At 41.9% G+C, this 18215-nt stretch overlaps 1 protein-coding gene across 1 annotated transcript; it reads right to left on the bottom strand.

The window, feature by feature from the left end:
* Window positions 1-3258: 3258 nt before the first annotated feature.
* On the bottom strand, window positions 3259-17959 carry LOC135910932 (shematrin-like protein 1). The gene is made up of 5 exons (XM_065443004.2): window positions 17881-17959; window positions 11487-11610; window positions 8008-8104; window positions 4470-4831; window positions 3259-3393 (listed from the first exon to the last, which is right to left on the bottom strand). Coding segments are annotated over exons 2-5 (567 nt in total). The 5' UTR covers window positions 11594-11610; window positions 17881-17959; the 3' UTR covers window positions 3259-3392.
* Between the last annotated feature and the right edge of the window lie 256 nt (window positions 17960-18215).

An 18215-nucleotide genomic window follows, 5' to 3' on the forward strand; every position in this document is an offset into this window, starting at 1 on the left:
TATAGGCAAAACTATTTCTTTAAATTTTAGCCGGAAAGACTAAAAACAAAATAAAATGGCTGTTAATTTCATTTCACATTCTTTTTATCCCGATCGTCGCTTCAGATGACGGCTGTCATCAGCGCTAGCGTGACATATTTTCTGTAGCCAGTTTTAGCCGAGTTTACGCTCTCGTTGAATTTCTTTCGATATCTACTACCTTTGAGATGACATTAACAACCATTTTTCATTTCGCGCTATGTATAGGCACTGAGCCTATACAATAACACCAGGTTTTACCGTTTGGTAAGAGTGGATCGTAAGAAAAGAATCAAGCGACATTTAATCAGTATAATATACCAGCCCTGGCTCCTCGACAACTATTTACTGAGAATATGTTTGTAATTTCCATCAATTAAACTACCCTTTGTGCCGCGTAAAATTGTTGCCGTATTTTGCGTTCTTATTTCAATATAAGTTATAGTTTGTTAGCCTAACCACTGGTGACGTCGAAATCCACTCCCAGCGGCAGTTGTCTCTGAGAAGCAGATCTCAAAGCCTACGCTTTTGATAATTGCACGAGCCCGAAGTGATTGTCGAATGGTAAAATATAATGGACGCCCTGTTTTAGCCACCACACCTATCCTTGATCAGCCAGAAAAAGGGCTAAGGCGCCGTGAGAAAATGTGGGGAATAATTTACTGCCCAATATCTTTTGCCTCATTCCAGAAAACTTGCGATATGTTGGTACAGTGCGTTAAACGAACCTCTTCAGTAGCAAACATATATATATATATATATATATATATATATATATATATATATATATATATATATATATATATATATATATATCATAAGAACATATCATAAGGCAACATATCATAAGAAGCCAACGCGAAATGCGAAGCTTGTGGGTTCGGTTCCCACCTGCGGCAAGTTGTTTTTTCGTCCACTTTAATTTCTAGTAATTTGTCGCTTCATTATTTCATTTATTAAGCACAAGTAATTTCCCCTATGTTTTCCTTGGTGTCAGTGTTTATATATATTTCTTAATGGGGTAAACTCGGCTCCAATGCACGTGCTATCGGGAGTGCCTCAAGGCTCTGTGCTTGGGCCTCTTTTGTTCCTAGTTTATATTAATGATTTAGTAGTAGACCTTAAATCAACAGTTAGACTGTATGCCGACGACTGCGTCATGTATCGTGCAGTGAAGTGCTACGCCGATATGTCTGTCTTACGGGACGACCTTGAAAAAGTATCTATTTGGTGCAAGCAGTGGCAGATGACTCTGAATACTGGTAAATGCTACCATGTGCAGTTTACAAAGAAAAAGAAAAAATTCACCAGTTCCTATTGCGTAAATAATATTGCACTCAGTACCGCTAATGATGTTCAGTACCTCGGAGTTACGTTTTCTGAAACGCTTGACGGGACTAATCATGTTAACCTAATTAGCGCGAAAGCTTCGAAATTTTAAGCATTCTCCTTCATCACTGAAGGCAACCTTGTATTTAACAAACATCAGGCCTATTCTAGAATATGCATGCGTTATCTGGGATCCATACACTAAAAACCTCACAGAAAAAATAGAACGCGTCCAAAAGCAAGCAGCACGCTTCGTAACAGGAAATTATAATTTTACTACCAGAGGATCCAGAATACGGGAAGGGTTGGGTTGGAAAACTCTTTCTTCACGCAGGAAAATCCTAAGATTGAAATTCCTTTGTAATATATATAAAAGTAAAACTGGTATCGACAAAACACTGTTCATCAAGGAGCCGCATTACGTTTCATCTAGGAGAGACCACGCTAACAAAATTAGAGCTTATCAGTGCCGTACCAATGTGTTTAAGTATTCATTTTTTCCTAACATGATTAGCGATTGGAATGAGCTCCCTAGTGAAGTGATGGCAGCTTCTAGTTTTGAAAATGCTATTGAGAGCCACATTCTTCGATTGTTCTGTTATTCATTTCTGCACATACGCTACTTTTTTCTGTTTTGTTAGTTACTTTGTCACTCACTTTGTTTTGTACTTTGTTAGTTTCTATTCCGCTTTTGCGAATTTCAGTGCTTAAACTATGTTGTATTTACTGATGTATTCTTTTGATGTTGCTGAATATGTTTCCATTCTGACCACCTGTATTTTAACCCCCCTACGATAATGCCGTACAGGTGATGTAGGTATACCGAATAAATAAATAAATATATATATGCATATATATTCATATCGCATCGATTGAGAGAATCAATGTCATGCCAAGCATTTTGCAGGTAGTATCTGCAAGGCGACTGGTTTTGCGTGTGGTGCCAGCATGTTTAAAATGATGGCAGGAAGACCATGCTTACGACACTTGTATGACGGCGACGGCGTGCTTCCTACTCCTGCCGTTTCACAAAAATTTACTACATGCTGGTTGTTTTGTTCCACGTGGGTAATGGACAAGGACATTAGCGAGAGAAACACGAATTCTGCTTTACGAGTGACCCCGTGCTGCGCAATAGTGCGCATCTACGGTGGTGAATATTAAAATGTCCGTACCTGTTGAACTGCTGATGCCATCGCTCAACGGGATTCTCGCTGAAAGTTGGAAGGAAAGTGTCTTTCAATTGAAACTTAGATTCGGGGGGTTGTTGCGGCAGTCGCCATTCGTGCCATTTTCTTTCTATCCCTCGGAGGAATGGTTGCTTGTTTATCATAAGGATAAGGCGCTCAAGAACAATAACGGCTTATGATGTTCGGAACGTCATCAGCGCACCTGTCACCGCCACCTGCAATAGTTTGCTTGCGTCATCAACGTTCCTTGTGGCGCTGTCCGCACTGATTCGTGTCACATCAGCGCTGTCTTTTGTACTAGCCGAATCAAGCTTCCTAACGTTGATACTGACACCCGGTTGTGCAGAGATCAGCCAGGGGCACAATGCTCATGCATATTTAGAGAACTCACGGAGTAGTTTCTGCGGGAATTCTTTCATCCCGCAATACGCGCCCCATTTGCTCGCATCATTCGCTGTACTCGTTTGCCCAGTTACACCGAGGAACGACGCTGAAGCACGCCGACGCTCAATGAAGGAGCGAGTCAGTAAGAGCTGCGCTCTAAAAATGTTTAAATGCTACCTGGCTAACCCCTGAACTTAGGGTTTTATGGAGCATCACCTGCTTTTCATTAACTGGCACCAATGTCATTTACCCACGCAGAAAAGCATCGCTATGATAACAAATGAATTGAATAAAGTGGAAGTTAGAGGGCAAGAAAAACACAAGATTAGTTGCATGTGTTTATTTCTTTTTCAGGGTGGAAAAGTGTCACGCGGCATACTTCTCAAGGCACCGTACTCCTCGTGGTGGCTCGCTGCAGTCGTTTTTCGGAACACTTTGAAGAAGAAACACACTTCAAAGCTTTATCTTGTCTCTGGAAGATCAAAAAATGTCATATAAGAGAATGAAGGGAAGTAAGGTTTTCTGTAGCTTCAAGAAGAGTGCGAAGAGTTTGAATTCAAGACAATGTTTAACCAATTTTCACATAAAAGAACCGGGCGCACCGCCTTGCACACAAAAACACACCAACAAGATTGAAATGACCATCGCCCAAAACAAGCTCCATGAAAATAAGTGTGGAATAAGCGTGTGGTGAAAAAAATTGACATGTATACGTTGGTGTTCCCACTTCCAGTTTGATTACGAGGCCTCTCGGTGCATGTTACAATGACTGTGTATAAGAATGTGTTCTATTGATAAAAAAAAACATCAAACGAAAATTGCTTCTTGTGGACAGAAATGACATATAGAACTTCTTTTGTTTTGTCACATTATAGATCGTACATGTTGAATGGAGCCGAATTTTTCCCCTATACCTAAGGATGTAGTTACGTGAATCTTTTGGCATCGTGAACATAATTGGCTTGACGGAGGGCGGCAGAGCCTATCGCGTAGGCCGTCACAGAAGGTTATATGTACTTCTTAACTGCTAGCATATTCTAATATTTTGAATCTTCCATGTTGATGTGATAAAACTAGATGAGTACTCATATATAAACTCTTGCCGCCAGACTTTCAATTTATCTATTTAGGTTAATTTGATCGGAACGAAATGAAAATTTCACTCCTAGGGGAACTCACAATGTGCTGTACAGCCGATGTACAAGTTGTTATTCAGCGTAATTTTTTTGAAAATTACATTCGATGGCAAACGAATACACCGCAGAAATATTAGTGAGCATATAGTGCGATATGGTTTTAAAAAGAATTTCTTTGGGTTGTCATGTACAGTTTTCAAGCTCTTGCATATTTGGGCCTTATAAGTGGCAACAATATTATGCATTAGCTTTTTTTTATGAGTACCTCTAACGTAGGCTAATTCGCAAACATCTTCTCAACAAACTGATATGTGAGTAAGATATAACGTGATTGTCTTTAACTGAACCGTTGCGAACTTTCTAGCAGAAAACATACAGCGCAGTCAAGAAGACGATCGTTGACTCAACTCACCATTTCTTGACCACGGTGGGGTATCCATAGGCGCCAAGTCCGTATCCGTAGTCGAGGCCGTAAGGCGTGAGGCCGTACGTGTAGCCTGCGCGCACTGGCCGGGCGTCGACTCTGTGGCTGTAGCTAACGCCGGTTGTGCGGTAGCCGTACGGGGTAGCCACGTTGTGGACCGTGGGTGCCCCTGGCACCGCCTGGTGGACGGTCTGCAGTGCGGTAACGGGGGCGGCATGCACACTCATGACAGCTGGCACGCCGGGGTAGCCGGTCACAGAAACGCCGGGGTAGCCAGCCACCGGCACGCCGTACGACGGGATGTAGACGGCCATGGCGTTGCCAAGGAAAGCGGCTAGGAGGCACAGGACCTGAAGTGGCACAAATTTTAGTTAAATATACACAACCAAGGAACCACGAGGCAAAAACCGACAATAATGTAGGATTGAAGAGTTAGGTAGCGCAACAAGGCGAAGAAATGCTTCATGCCCTCCATCTGTTTGTCTGTGTTGGTCTTCGGTATCTCTCGTTTCTGTAGACATGATGAGCAAACCATAGCTTACCGCTGCACACGGCTAAAGAACTCTGCACTTATTACTGATTTAATTGAAAGTGTTGTTACCAAAACCTCGAAAAGGGATGGTTGTCTTTCAGGTCACTTTATATAGTTATGAATTATATTGGGGGGATGGCATGATAGTCAAGCGGAATGATCCACTAAAGCACGAAGGTGACTGTTTAGCCGATTAAAGTCGTCACTGGACGCGAAGTAGCTTGAATTTTGTTACATTGAGGCTACAATTTTAACATGCTATACTGAAAAGAAGTTCAGGTGTGACTACGTACAGCGATCATGGTTGAGCGGATTGCAGGGAACCAGCAGGTGTTTGGAAGAAATGATACTCCTGCACAGAAATCCTCTACCTGCTTTTACACCTACTGACGAATGAATAGGCGTTGCATTTATTACCCAAGCCTTTCTTTTTGCGATGTTATCAGTTGACAGGCATGCAAAACAAAAACTAAAGTTTACCTGCGTCTTAAAAAATAGAAAAAATTAGGCTGCCTGCCGATTTAGCTTTCGCAGTTAGGGTGCGAAGGTAGCAAGATGGTAGGAGGAGAGTGGGTTGAGCTGCATATTCTGATGAACAAATTAGCAAATTACGCAGTAATGTTTTATGGTGGCCTTCGGATATGCACAGTCTATACGTGGTGTCAGACGCTGGGTTGCTATGAGAGTTTTTTGTATTCAGGTATCTAAGTGAAACGACATTTATGGCCGAAAAAGAGAGAAGGTTTACGGAGTAAAAGCTCAGTGAAGTCGTACCACGTGCATTTATCTATAATAAGGTTCTCAGCACTGAGGGCAAGCGGATGAGCTCTACGAACAAATAAAGTTAAACAAATTTCAGATGGTCGTCTGCGCAGTGCATCGTAGCCTTGTATATGCTTTGCTCATTGAAGGATCGGGCCGTGCGAGGACTTGACGCTGCCTTGAACTTTCCGCCGTGAAGCTATCTCTTCATCGTTGAACAAGCATTTCACCCGTATCTTCCTGTCACTTCTGGATGTACTCGTGATTTTTTGACGTAGTTTTACTGACGTGTTTCTGATAACCGTGTTTTCAATTCGCTCGTTTTTTGATTTTTAGCTTCGTTTTGCACTGCATTGATATCTCACTTAACTTTGCACTGCATAGGTTAATCACGCTTTAATGCCTCCCTTCCTTTTTTAATGCTTTTGGCCGTGCGTTTACCATAAACAAAGACGTATTTATTTCAGTTTAGTAAGAGGCTGGCTTAATATTTTGAGTAGTACTTGGCAGGCCGTATTATGTTAGCTTCGTTTCCTTGAATTCTGTTGGATTCTGCTCGTTGTGGTGCCTCCAGCTGGTGCCATTGTCCATCGTTTAGCTTGTCACACTGCTCGTTTTGCGAACCCTGCAGTGAGAACCCTGGAGCGCAGCAGTGCCCAGACCAGGTGCTTGGCCAGGCGTACATGAGACCAGCTGGAGCGGAATGATAGCTGCTTGATAAATTGTACAACGCGGTGCTTTGTTTTGCTTGGAAGCTCCCCAATCCTGTTGCGCCTTTGGAGATTCCCAGGGTTTTCATGGCTATCCTTAAGAACTTGCCTGCCATATTATTATCTGAAGTGTTGTTTCGTACGAATGTGAACTGTAGCAAGTAATGTATTGCGTTCTCTCGTCATAACGGCATAACATTTTTGTTAGGAAACCGTCGATTGCATTGACAGCACCTGAAATTTATTTTCTTGGTACGTAGCTCGTCCTTCCTTGTGAAGATAGTAATACCGTTCATGCATATTGTTAAATGAAGTTACCAATGTTGTTTAATCACCGGGCGAAACCAGCTATCGCTGGATTGAGCAACATCGGAGACAATCTCGACGCCCTTGGCACACATATGTTGTGGGCACGCCTCCTGTTCAAATTCCGGCCTGTAGCCCGAACTGTGAAAGTGCGATCCCTAAGAGAAGTCTGAATGGCATTAACTGCACGGACATCTGCCTGCGTTCACTTCTTATGCGGCTTCGATGTCTGCATCATCGGACATCTGCCGAAAGCGTTCTTCACCTGAACGGCGCCGAACACGGAGTAGTGTCCTCTTCGGCATGGCGAGGTACTCGGGCGTATGCTATCACTCTCGGAATTTAGCTTACGCGGGGAAAATAAATTTCGCCATTCGAGAACGAACGAAATACGCGCGAGGAGCTATCCTTCTACCAGTTTTGACATGGTGTATGTGAGTAAAATTTTGCGCGTGTTCTCAAAGCAGTCTCAAGGTTTCCAACATTTAGAAATCGACGTGACTACTGAATGCTTGCAATCTCCCATTTGTTCTATGGCCAACACCACTCTTTTCCTGTCTGATAATGTTAGGTGTAAGGTGTAACGTTAAGAAACAGGAAGATAGCGCTGTGGATGACAGAGCAAATGGGGATAGCCGATATATGTAGGGGACATTAAGAGAAAACAATGAAGCTAGGCAGGCCATGCAATGCGTGTGGTATAGATAACCGCTGAACCATTGGTGGTACAGAACGGGTGCAAAGGGAACGGAAGTGCCGTCGACGACGGCAGAAAATGAAGTTCGGTGATATGATTAGGAAGCTTGCAGGCGCAAGTTGGAATGAGCTAGCGTACGACAGGGGTAATTGTTCATGGAAGGGAGAGGCCTTCGTCCTGCAGGGCACATAAATATAGGCTGCGGATGATGATGACTGAATGCTTCTATTTGAAATAATGTTGGTGAGAAGAAACTGGATACATCGGACTGGAAGGGCCTGTGTGTTTCGGCTACTGCACCACTAGGGATGCATGCCTTGCATGCCAATTTTGGGGCCATCTCTTCTGTTTAGATTACCCTGTGTTAGTCGGACTGAAAGTGCGATCCATCAGAAAAGCCGAAACGAACGTCACGGCACGGACGCCTACCTTTGCTTCTCATGCCGCTTTAATATCTGCCTCATCGCGCATTTGTCGAAAGGCTTATTCAAGTGAACGAACATGAACACGTGTGGGTACCTTAACAGTGGTGTTAGGGCTCTCTGGGAGAAGTGTCCGCTTTGGCATGGCGAGGCAGTCTTGCACGTCCGATTGTAGCAGAATCCAGTTTGGTGAGCTGCAAAATATTGCACGATACGAGACAGCTCGGAATGCGCGAGAAGAACGAGCATTCTGCCAGTTTGGAGACGGATAACGAAACGGAAGCTTGGTGGGTGTTTCCCAGACAGCCGAACGTTGCTCTGATTTCGCAATAGGCGTGAATCTTTATAGCTATTCGAAATGAAAACTTTGGCGAGGAGCGAAAATACGCGACTTCAAAGACCTGCATCTTTCCGCAACGGCACCACAACTGATCAGCCACTACACAAACGAAGACGACAAGGATTCAATGCATTGGTTTAGTGGCCTTAAATCATCATTCACAAAGGCTAGCAAAATAGGCCACGCTGGCTGTGAAAAAAATACGACCAACAAAAGCAGGCGAGGAAAAATTTTGATTACAGAATGTTTATAGCAGAACACTCGGCACCCCTAGTAGCGTAAGCTCACGGACGCTTCAGTGACCTTTTTCAGCGCGGCTATATATACAAGTGGTGGAGCACTTTTGGTGGGCAATGAAGGGAAAGCTACAGAGGCAAAACGCTGGGGCACCCATTAAAACGTGTTCCACATTAGCAATCGTATTTGTTTAGGCTGGATATGTGTGCACATAAATGCCTAATTCGCCCCACCACATTGCGAAAAAATACAATACGGATTGTTGAATGTGACGCAGTCTTCAGTTTTTCATACTGATTTTGGGCAACTACGAAAACATCACTTATGGATGGGGCACTGATTCAGTATGTCATCTAATAAACTATAAAAACTGTTAAGGTACACCAGACCACTGTCAAACTCTGCCGGACTACTTGGTGCAGTAACACATACACAGAATTGCTTCCCCATAGTTTCCTCTACAATCGCACAGAAAACTGTTCGCGACAACATATTTGATTATTGGCTTCTACGCAAACGACCGGCATCAAGACAGAATTGTTACTATATCGAAAAGTCTGGGCCGAGATTGTTAGTTGGAAGTACGGGAAATAGTCTGCAGAGAGACGAGAAACGAACCGGAGTGACTGAAGTTGCTGTTTCTCGAATGCTGATTTCTTGCGCTTCTGCCAATGTTTGTTTGAATAAATAGTCCACGAAACAGTAAAAGACACAATGCGCATAATGCTGTACCAGCTATTGTCTCATTGATTCGCATTATGAGCGAAAGTGCAACATTTCCTCGCCCTTATGTTGGCTAATGCTGAAGCTCGGAATGGGCTTCAACGCGTAGAAGGAACCGAATGCATAGTTTTTGCAAGGGATTAGGCAACTTAAACTTACACTAAAATAGTTACAACGTGCTTCCAAACATGCGTCGACATGGTCTTATTGGTAACACATATATAAGCAACAGCATTGATAACCTGTCGTACTTTGCGTAACACCCTATTATTCTTAGAGTGACATAATTAAGAGAACATACTCATTACAAACACCAGGCTTAGTAGCAATCACATTATACGCCACAGAATCCGCATGCATCGACAGTACCTATCGATAGCGTCAGCACAAGATGGCTCCGCTACGACAACTCGTTCGCGGCTGGCGTGTTTAAGAGTCGCGTTTATTTGTCATTATCTTACGACTAATTAATGATGTTTTCACCTCAAACAAGCAATCATCCTTGTCTAACGCACATAAGAAAAACCACCATAAAAGATGACTTGAGTGCTGACCCCTCACGTTAAGGAAGACACATAATATTTCGAATCTGATCGTAGTTCCTGTGCCAATTTTCAGCAGATTTCAAGCCTGATTGGGGCGCCTATTTCGAAGACGGGAAGTATAAGTCGACGCTGCATATTAACGCTCATTAGCCCATGAATCAACATGACCATGTGACAGAATTAATCTTGAAGTAGTTCTCCGAGCAGTCCTAACTCGTTGAGAAGTTTTAGATGCACGGTTGTTCCATCATTGAGGTTTGTCCTCTCTTGAGCATTTGTAGAGCGGTGAATTCTTTGCGTTCTGCAAAACATTTTCCAATCCGCACGTCTGAACGCTGGCGATGTACATTCCGTTATACCACGCGCGGATATGACACATTTCTTGGTGGCACACCCTAGATTGCCGTGGCGCTCTTTTGTCATTTATAGCCCTTGCACCAAAAAACAATATCCATCAATACACTCCCTAGATTGCAAAAACTATTGCAACCAGTGCGATACGATGCATGTGACTATTACGCGTCTGAAAGGCTGCTTATTTTATGCGCATTTCAATTTGTAGATGCTGGTTAGATGCGCTAATCTTTCAGTAGATATTGTTGGTGCGTGTAAGCGATTGATACGCGTAAATGCACTTTACGAAATGAGAAATGAAAGCACGTCCATGCGCAAAGTCTTCCCTCACGAAAAAAACACGATTTACATTTGAGGGAAGCAATTGAGATATTACGTCGGCTAGTATCGAGATAAACAATTTTATCTGCACGCTTACTTGGCTGTGGATTTCTGTGGTTTGTGCATAATAACTTCAGGAGCGATTCGGTTGTCTTTTGGTGTTCAGTTGATTTATGCTGCCGTAGAGAAAACAACGGTTGTTTTGCAGTTCAGTAATGGGCAAGTTTGAAATATCAAGCAAAATTATTTGAGGTATGTTTCACTGTGTGTGTGTGAAGGGGAGGGGGGGGGGTTGCGAAAATTGAATTCCGAGATATAGCTTATCTCTGGATACGCTGTGTGCATCCTCACTCATGGCTTTCAATCTTGCGTGTCAATCAGTATAATTCAGGTATACTGATAAATGTTACTATCCTTCGGTAAGAAGGTTACCAGGTATTTATGTAAGATCGAGTCACACAAAAAGTGCTATTTTTCCGTAGTACTGCTCTCTTGCTGTGCAATGGTGCGTTTTGTGTTTTTTTCGCAATACAGCTTCTGAGGAATAATTCTTTTTTTCAAATTTAATCGGTTTTCCTTAGTTTTGACAATTATTTGGAGGTCTGTTAAAATGATTGAACCAATAGTTATGGAGACCTTATTTCCTTCCAAGGAGTGGTTAAAAAGTTAGAGCTCCGTTTTCAGCTATCTTATTTTCTGAGATACTAGACCGGACATATAACGCAAGGCTACATTAATGTGACATATGAATTCAGTTGATCGCATAGAACTTTCCGAGACCAGATAAATGATAAAAATGGAATGCTACAATCAGGTATGCCATACACATTCAACTGGCAGCGTAGAACTTTCTAAACTTTAATATGAGCTTCCAGGAGCATGAATGCATGGATTGATGGATACAACTTTATTGAACGTCAGGCAAGGTTTAACGCGACAAGGGCTTAGGTCTCCCATGGTGGAACGTCAAGGCCCGGCCTCAACGCCGCCTCACGGGTTTGCTGGGCTGCCCACGTCTGGATGCCAAGGTCTGAGCTTCGCAGAAGGGTAGCCCACCTCGACAGTAGGGTCTCCGGAGCAACAGCCATCCTTCCTATAATTACATTGCACTCAAACACCATGTGTTTGAGTATTCCTGGTCCTTCCTGGCACAATTGGGACATGTCGTCCTGATGCTTATCTGCAAAGATACGGTTCACACAGAATGGGTTAGGGAAGGTGTTCGTCTGGAGCTGTCTCCAGGTGACGGCCTGCCTCCTGTTCAATTTGGGAGTCCAGTAGAAGGCTAAAAATACAATAAATTTAGTACGCATTCCTTTCATTTTAACTACGAAATTCATCATTTGCTACTGCGTGATACTGTACGCGTGGCTGCATTTTATTTGGCATTTACTTACTTTTTGAGTGTCATGTAAAGTGTCTGGTTGAGAGGAGTTGCTCCCGACAAGTGTTAAAAACTGTATCTACAGCAAAAAAAAAAAAATCATTCGCTGAAGTCTACAGTGTGGGTACCTTCGTCAAAGCTGCACAATTTATTCGGGCGGATTATCGCCACGTTTCCTTTTCTGCTGTTGCAGTTTAGGTACTCTTTTTTCCGACAGTGTTTGAAGAGATTAAGTTGTCCTTTCAATGCCTAGTAGAATGTTCTCGTCGAAGGCGTCGAAGCACCACGGCTGGAGCAGCGTTGCAGAAGGTCAATTAAATCGGCTTGCGTAATACGTGGCATCGCGAACAATGTGCCTTTTTTTTCAAATGTTATCAGATCGTACTTAGCCTTAACACTGCTCATATGAGGGCGGACTGCTTTGTGCAGTAGGCTGACCCGATATTACATCTCTCGTGCCCCATATTGAAATCGATCACAGTCGATTTCAAACCCGAAACTTAGAACATTGAAACTTGAGTCCTACTATAACGATATCGACAGGGTATCTCAGGATCAATTGCGGATTCGTTTTGCGGCAAATCAGCAATTTCTGATTGATATATTTTTTTCTTGACGCCGGTTTTTTGTGAACTAGGGCGAGCGTGTTTTGGCGCAAATTCATATGCCCCATGGGCTATGTCATTTTTAAAAGCGTGCAACACGTGTTTGCGGCCCGTCAACATCAAACCTTTGGGACAAGAGGAGCAGCATTAAATCAGAGAACAAAATTGCGTCGTCAGATTTACAATCTCAAAGCGCTGAAGGACAATAACTTACAAAAAATGCAGGCAGTTGCCTGCCAGTAAATATATAGGCTTTGTCGCTGAGTTGTTTTATTTTCCTCAAACATACTGAAAATTTTCCCGAAGTTCTAAAATGCAGAACGGTATATCTTGAGAATTCTTAAATCAGTTGTAGCATATGTCAAACGCAAACCTTGACTAGTCGTTCGCTATCCAGCTCTTCCAGCAGCTACTGCATTCCTCGAACAGACAAGAGTGGGAATAGATTCTTCTTCCCAATACGAGTAGCAGAGCTACGAAGCCTATATAAGATGACGTAGCAGAGAAGAAATTGCATTCTCCGCTGCTTGGAAACCGAAGCCTAAAAAAAAACACAAGAAACGTTTGTTGTCTAAAGTGCATTGCCAACACTTTTCACGTGAAGTTGAGGAACTATACTGCATGGTGCGAACACCTGAAAAATGAACGATTTTTGCTTAGTACACAAACAACCGGGCGCGCGAGAAATTCAAGAACAAACCTTTGTGACAAACTTTCTTTATTTGTCAAAAACTTGAAATTTTTTTCCAAATTTGTGTTACTTTAGTTTTTTTTAACTGTTACGAAAATGTTGGTTTCGCAATAATTTGTTTATTAGCATAGATATTGCATTCTTGCGACATAAACTATATTCGGAAGCACAAGATAGTTTTCTACAACTGAAAATCAAGCACTGCTCACTGAATCGCTGTTGATGGATACAGAATCGTTTTTCCCCGAAAGGGATTCTTATCGCACTATGACGAAAGAGCTGAACGTTAATAACTGAAATGGCCTGAAGGAGGCCTAGGTTCAGAATAAACCAAGATATTTGCCAAGCGGCCACTGCAGTGATCACGGCGCCGCACACGTTCCCGCTTACCAATCACCTAGAAAACGGCCTGATTTGTCGCCTCTGATTAAAATCTCATGCGTCATTATCGCTGGCTTGTTAAATATACATTAAACTTCGAATCGGAGTATACCCTTACAAAAATTTTTATAGAAAGTCCATAGACAGTCCATAGACATTTGTCTATGAAGTCTATAGACTGTCTATAGACATTTCTTTAGACTGGTCTGTAGACAGTCTATATATTTATGGCCATACACTGTTTATAGACTGGTCTATAAAAAGTCTGAGTTTATAGACTGTCTATAGACATTTCTTTAGACTAGATAGACAGTCTAGACTTATGGCCGCACACTTTTTATAGACTAGTCTATAAAAAGTCTGAGTCTATAGACTGTCTATACACTGTCTATAGACTGTCTGTAGACTTATGGCCATACACTTTTTATAGACTAGTCTATAAAAAGTCTGAGTCTATAGATTGTCTACAGACTTTCGATAGACTTATGGCCATACACTTTTTATAGACTAGTCTATAAGAAGACTGAGTCTATAGACTGTCTATAGACCGTCTATAGACTTATGGCCATACACTTTTTATGGACTAGTCTATAAAAAGTCTGAGTCTAGAGTGTCTATGGATTAATTAAAATTCATGTTTGTAGACAGTTGTCTGCATAATGTCTATGGGCAAGTGTATAGGCTTACAGTTCTACTTTTGTAGACTGAAGTCTATGGAATGTCTACAGACAAATGTATATATACTATAGACATTCTATAGACTTCAGTCTACAAAAACAGAACTTTATAATCCAATACACTTTTTTCCATGACATTCTGCATACACTTGCCAACAAACATGCATTTTCATTTTTTATAGACGCTCTATAGACACAGACATTTTAGAGACAAGTCTACAAAGAGTGTATAAGGCCATAACTCCATAGCGGCTATCTACAAGTTAGTTTACATTTTTCATTACATGCGGTAGCAAAACGTTTTGAATGTATTTCATTTAATTTTATAGATATGAAATGCATGGAATGCAGATATTATGCATGTGCACCTGTTCCTTTTCATCTGCACTTATGCATTACCGTTAGTAGATTAATAAAGCTCCTGAACCAGCTGTACTTTCATATATGTTGCATAAACAGAAAGAATTTATATAGTGCTGAATCATGCAGTGCAAAAAATAAAACAAATGCACCGGCAATGCATTAACCGTTTTTATTGCTCGATATAATACATGAATTCCTTAAATTCTTGTCTTATGCTATTATGGAAACAGATTAAATATTTACACTACTCCTTGGCAAGCATGGTCGCCAGGCTGGCCTTGACCTTTGTGTCATTAGTCCCAAAGGTGCTGCAGGTGTATGCTGCAAATAAGTACATGCAGCAGTATGAGGCAAAAATAACAGATGTGTATTCTTTGTATGTTCATTAAGCAGCTTAATATATTTACTCAAACCATCTAAGTCAATACTTAATGCGGTTTAACTATGACTAATGGGTGCTTGTCAATACAAATCAGTACCTTTATGCAATGTTCTATTGCATTGTATGGTGAACAATTAAACAGTCACAACTGCTGCTCGTGTCAGCAACAGTATGTTCCCTTTTATGACAAGTTCATATATGATGCATTAATGTACTTATCCCAAATGGTCCCTATATTTATTGCGGAAATGTTACCCAGTTGGGCTGTCTGTACAGTTTTTTTGGCTGGTAGTTAAGTATGCCCGTGCAGAGGGATGTTTTCAGAAGACGTGACTGAAATATTCCCAGTATCATGCCTAAGATTGTAATTTATTTTGCTTAGTACACATTTAAATGTATTTCTCATACTTTTAAATGAATGGGTCATTGGCCATAACTTCAACAGATGGCAGATGGGTTGATTGTATTGATATGGTACCTTAATTTCTTGCAGGTAATGAGGCCTCTTGGGCATGCTAACAGGTTTCCAAGTTAGGTATACCACATGAGCACCCGAAATACCACACGAGCACTTTGTGTCATGGCACGACAGATATGAACCTCCTAGGAAACAGAACTGATAGTATAGTTCGAATGAATTCTATCACAGTAAACTATTTAAGGTGCTTTGTAAGATGAAAATTTTTTTCTAGGCTATCGAGGTTCAGGACGTTTAGTTAACGCAAAAAAAACCTATTGAGTAAGGAATGCCTTGTCAGTCTGCTTGACTTTCTTTTTTTTTCAATAAATAGAACCAATTTCCCTCAATTTTTATTAAGTGAAACGTTTTAAAAATATATTTAACACAGAGACTCTCTGGAAACTTTGACATGTAACAAGACAGCATACCTATGTGGCCAATTTAAAGTTTCCCGATCTTTTTCCAAGCCTTTCCTGGCTATTTTCATGAAAATTTTCTGGCAATCTATGACGCCTTCAGCTTAAGTGCAATAAAAAATACTATGGTTTAATGCTTGCCAAGTAGTGCCAGTCCATAATATTTAGATAAAACGAATAACACGTCAGTCACTTAACATGTAGTATTAGATGCAACTGACTTGAATCCCTTGTTTAATAAAGCTGACAAGGGCTTCGGCAAGTTCGTAATTGATGGCCACACGAGTACAGCACGGAAGACACAGAGACACGCGTAAAACAAATGCAACAATGTGAGTGAAAACTATACAATGAGTTATTTTTACGGTTCAATAGTAGTTTTCTATATAATTTGCTCTCACCACTTATGCCTCTGGTTAACTTTGTTTACCTATGACTAAAGACTACATGGCAATATTAATCAGTACCATTATGATGTTTCGTTATATTACAGTATGATAAGCAGTTAGACAACCATAATGGTCGCCGGTGTTAGCAACGGCACGTTTCGTTTCAAGACAGGTTCATGTGACACACAGTGTACTTACAAAAATAAAAGAAATCTGAGAATCCCAAACGATTCCTATAATAATAATTGTTGAAACAAAGATACCCTGCTGGACTGTGCACATTTTTCAGGTGTTAATGCAATGTGCCCGTGCCGATCGAACATGCTCAGCATACTGACTGCAGTTTTGAACAATCACGTTAACATTTGCAATTTATTTCCGCTTAGAACAGTCTGCATTGTCTCTTTTCTCATACTTCGAGATGAATACATTTGCCACACTTTCAGTAGAATGCACATGAATGGGGGCGTACTGATCAGGTTACTTATCAACTAAAACATGTTACGATCTCTTAGGTGTGTTAATAAGGGTAGAACAAATGCAATGTCCACTGAATTATTTGAATAATCTGTGCGTTATCTACTAAGAAAAGCCACCAAATTGATAATCTTGCTCTTTTTTCTTTTGTACAGCGCATATAGTATGCAGTCTGTCCAAGACGACGGCACTACATGCAACAGTAATGAAAACCGGAACACTTATTGCGCACGACAAGGGCTTCATACCGTGCACGACTGGCGCAATGCGAATCTGCGCCAGCAGCTGCTTAGAGATTAAGAGCACGTAAACTGCATAACGCCGAAGCATCGAAAGGCGCTTAACGCTTTTCATATAGCACGAAAGATAACTTCTGCTGCTAAACTGTTTAAAAAAGAGACAAAAAACAAATCTTCCAACTACCGTCAAACGCAATGCCTTCAGTCTGAAACGTGTAAAGGTGCTTCCCGGAGCGACTAAATTATTGTGCTCCAATTTTTTCGGCTAAGTTGCGAAGCTGCGAGTGACTGAGCTTATCGCAGGTTTCATGCTCCAAAAGCGTTTGTGGTTGCATATAAATAGATTGGGTGAATCTAGAGATTTTCGCTTGACATTTCTTCAAGTCTCGTGTTTTGCTTGCGGTAACTTCCCAAAATTATTTAGATTGGTTGCCAGAAACCTTAAAAATACTGCTACTTTTAAACAATGCGATAACGGCAGTGCACACACTGCTGATGCATGCCCCGCAAACACGGCCTTTCATCCGAGTACGTTAGCAGTTATTTAACTATACGTGTCTGTCAGAACATTCTTGATGCTAACACAATTTCGAGATGTATACGTAAAGCGTGTCACGAGAATTTCACTACACATGCGGCGCAGCATTCATCGCGGCCGGATCAAGCGCCACGAAATGAGATCTACCACACTGGCTGCCCAACATACACAATCCGCTTAGTGGTAGCTCAATACCAAGTTAAAACATGGTGTAGCTTCCTTCTTTACGCACCTAAACTATTATGCGAAAATCAACAAGCCCGAGCGATCGCTCGCCGTAAAACATTCCGTATAGTAGAAGCGAGAACAAGAGCGCGTTATGAAATCTTGTCAACGACAAACCGACACTATACCCGAGTCGCCTGCGCTACATGCAGCCGCTTCGCGCTACGAAATACGCTCACATAATCATGAGCTATTGACGCAAAACATCTTTGCTAAAGCTTACCGTTCAGTGTAGTTGACGTGTGATGCCACAAAGATGACACGCATACACAGACACCAACGTTCAGGCGGACACCGCACACCGGCACAACCGTTTACGTGCTCGGCGCACTCGTTGAGATGGCGCACCGCCGCGCATGCGCAAGATCTCCGAGCGTGCGCAGGAGCTCCGCGCGCGAGGGCGCGCGCGCTCGGAGTGTGAGCGCCTTTTCCTCCTACATTTTTTTTTTCGCTCTCTCTCTCTGCGCGCCATGCGCGCCGAAACGGGTGGCTTATTCATCCTTATCACCATTATTCATCTTTTTTCGTGGACGAAGGAAATGCGCTGGCAGGTTGTAT

This window comes from Dermacentor albipictus, chromosome 2, assembly GCF_038994185.2.
Source record: "Dermacentor albipictus isolate Rhodes 1998 colony chromosome 2, USDA_Dalb.pri_finalv2, whole genome shotgun sequence".
Classification (NCBI taxonomy): domain Eukaryota; kingdom Metazoa; phylum Arthropoda; class Arachnida; order Ixodida; family Ixodidae; genus Dermacentor; species Dermacentor albipictus.

Excerpts from the sequence above, each read along its gene's own strand:
- LOC135910932 (XM_065443004.2), bottom strand. The coding sequence starts at position 11,593 with ATGTCCCAATTGTGCCAGGAAGGACCAGGAATACTCAAACACATGGTG. Across the intron at positions 8,105-11,486 it reads CCGGAGACCCTACTGTCGAG|CTCACCAAACTGGATTCTGC; the intron begins GTGGGCTACCCT and ends AATATTTTGCAG. Across the intron at positions 4,832-8,007 it reads GCCCTAACACCACTGTTAAG|GTCCTGTGCCTCCTAGCCGC; the intron begins GTACCCACACGT and ends GTGCCACTTCAG.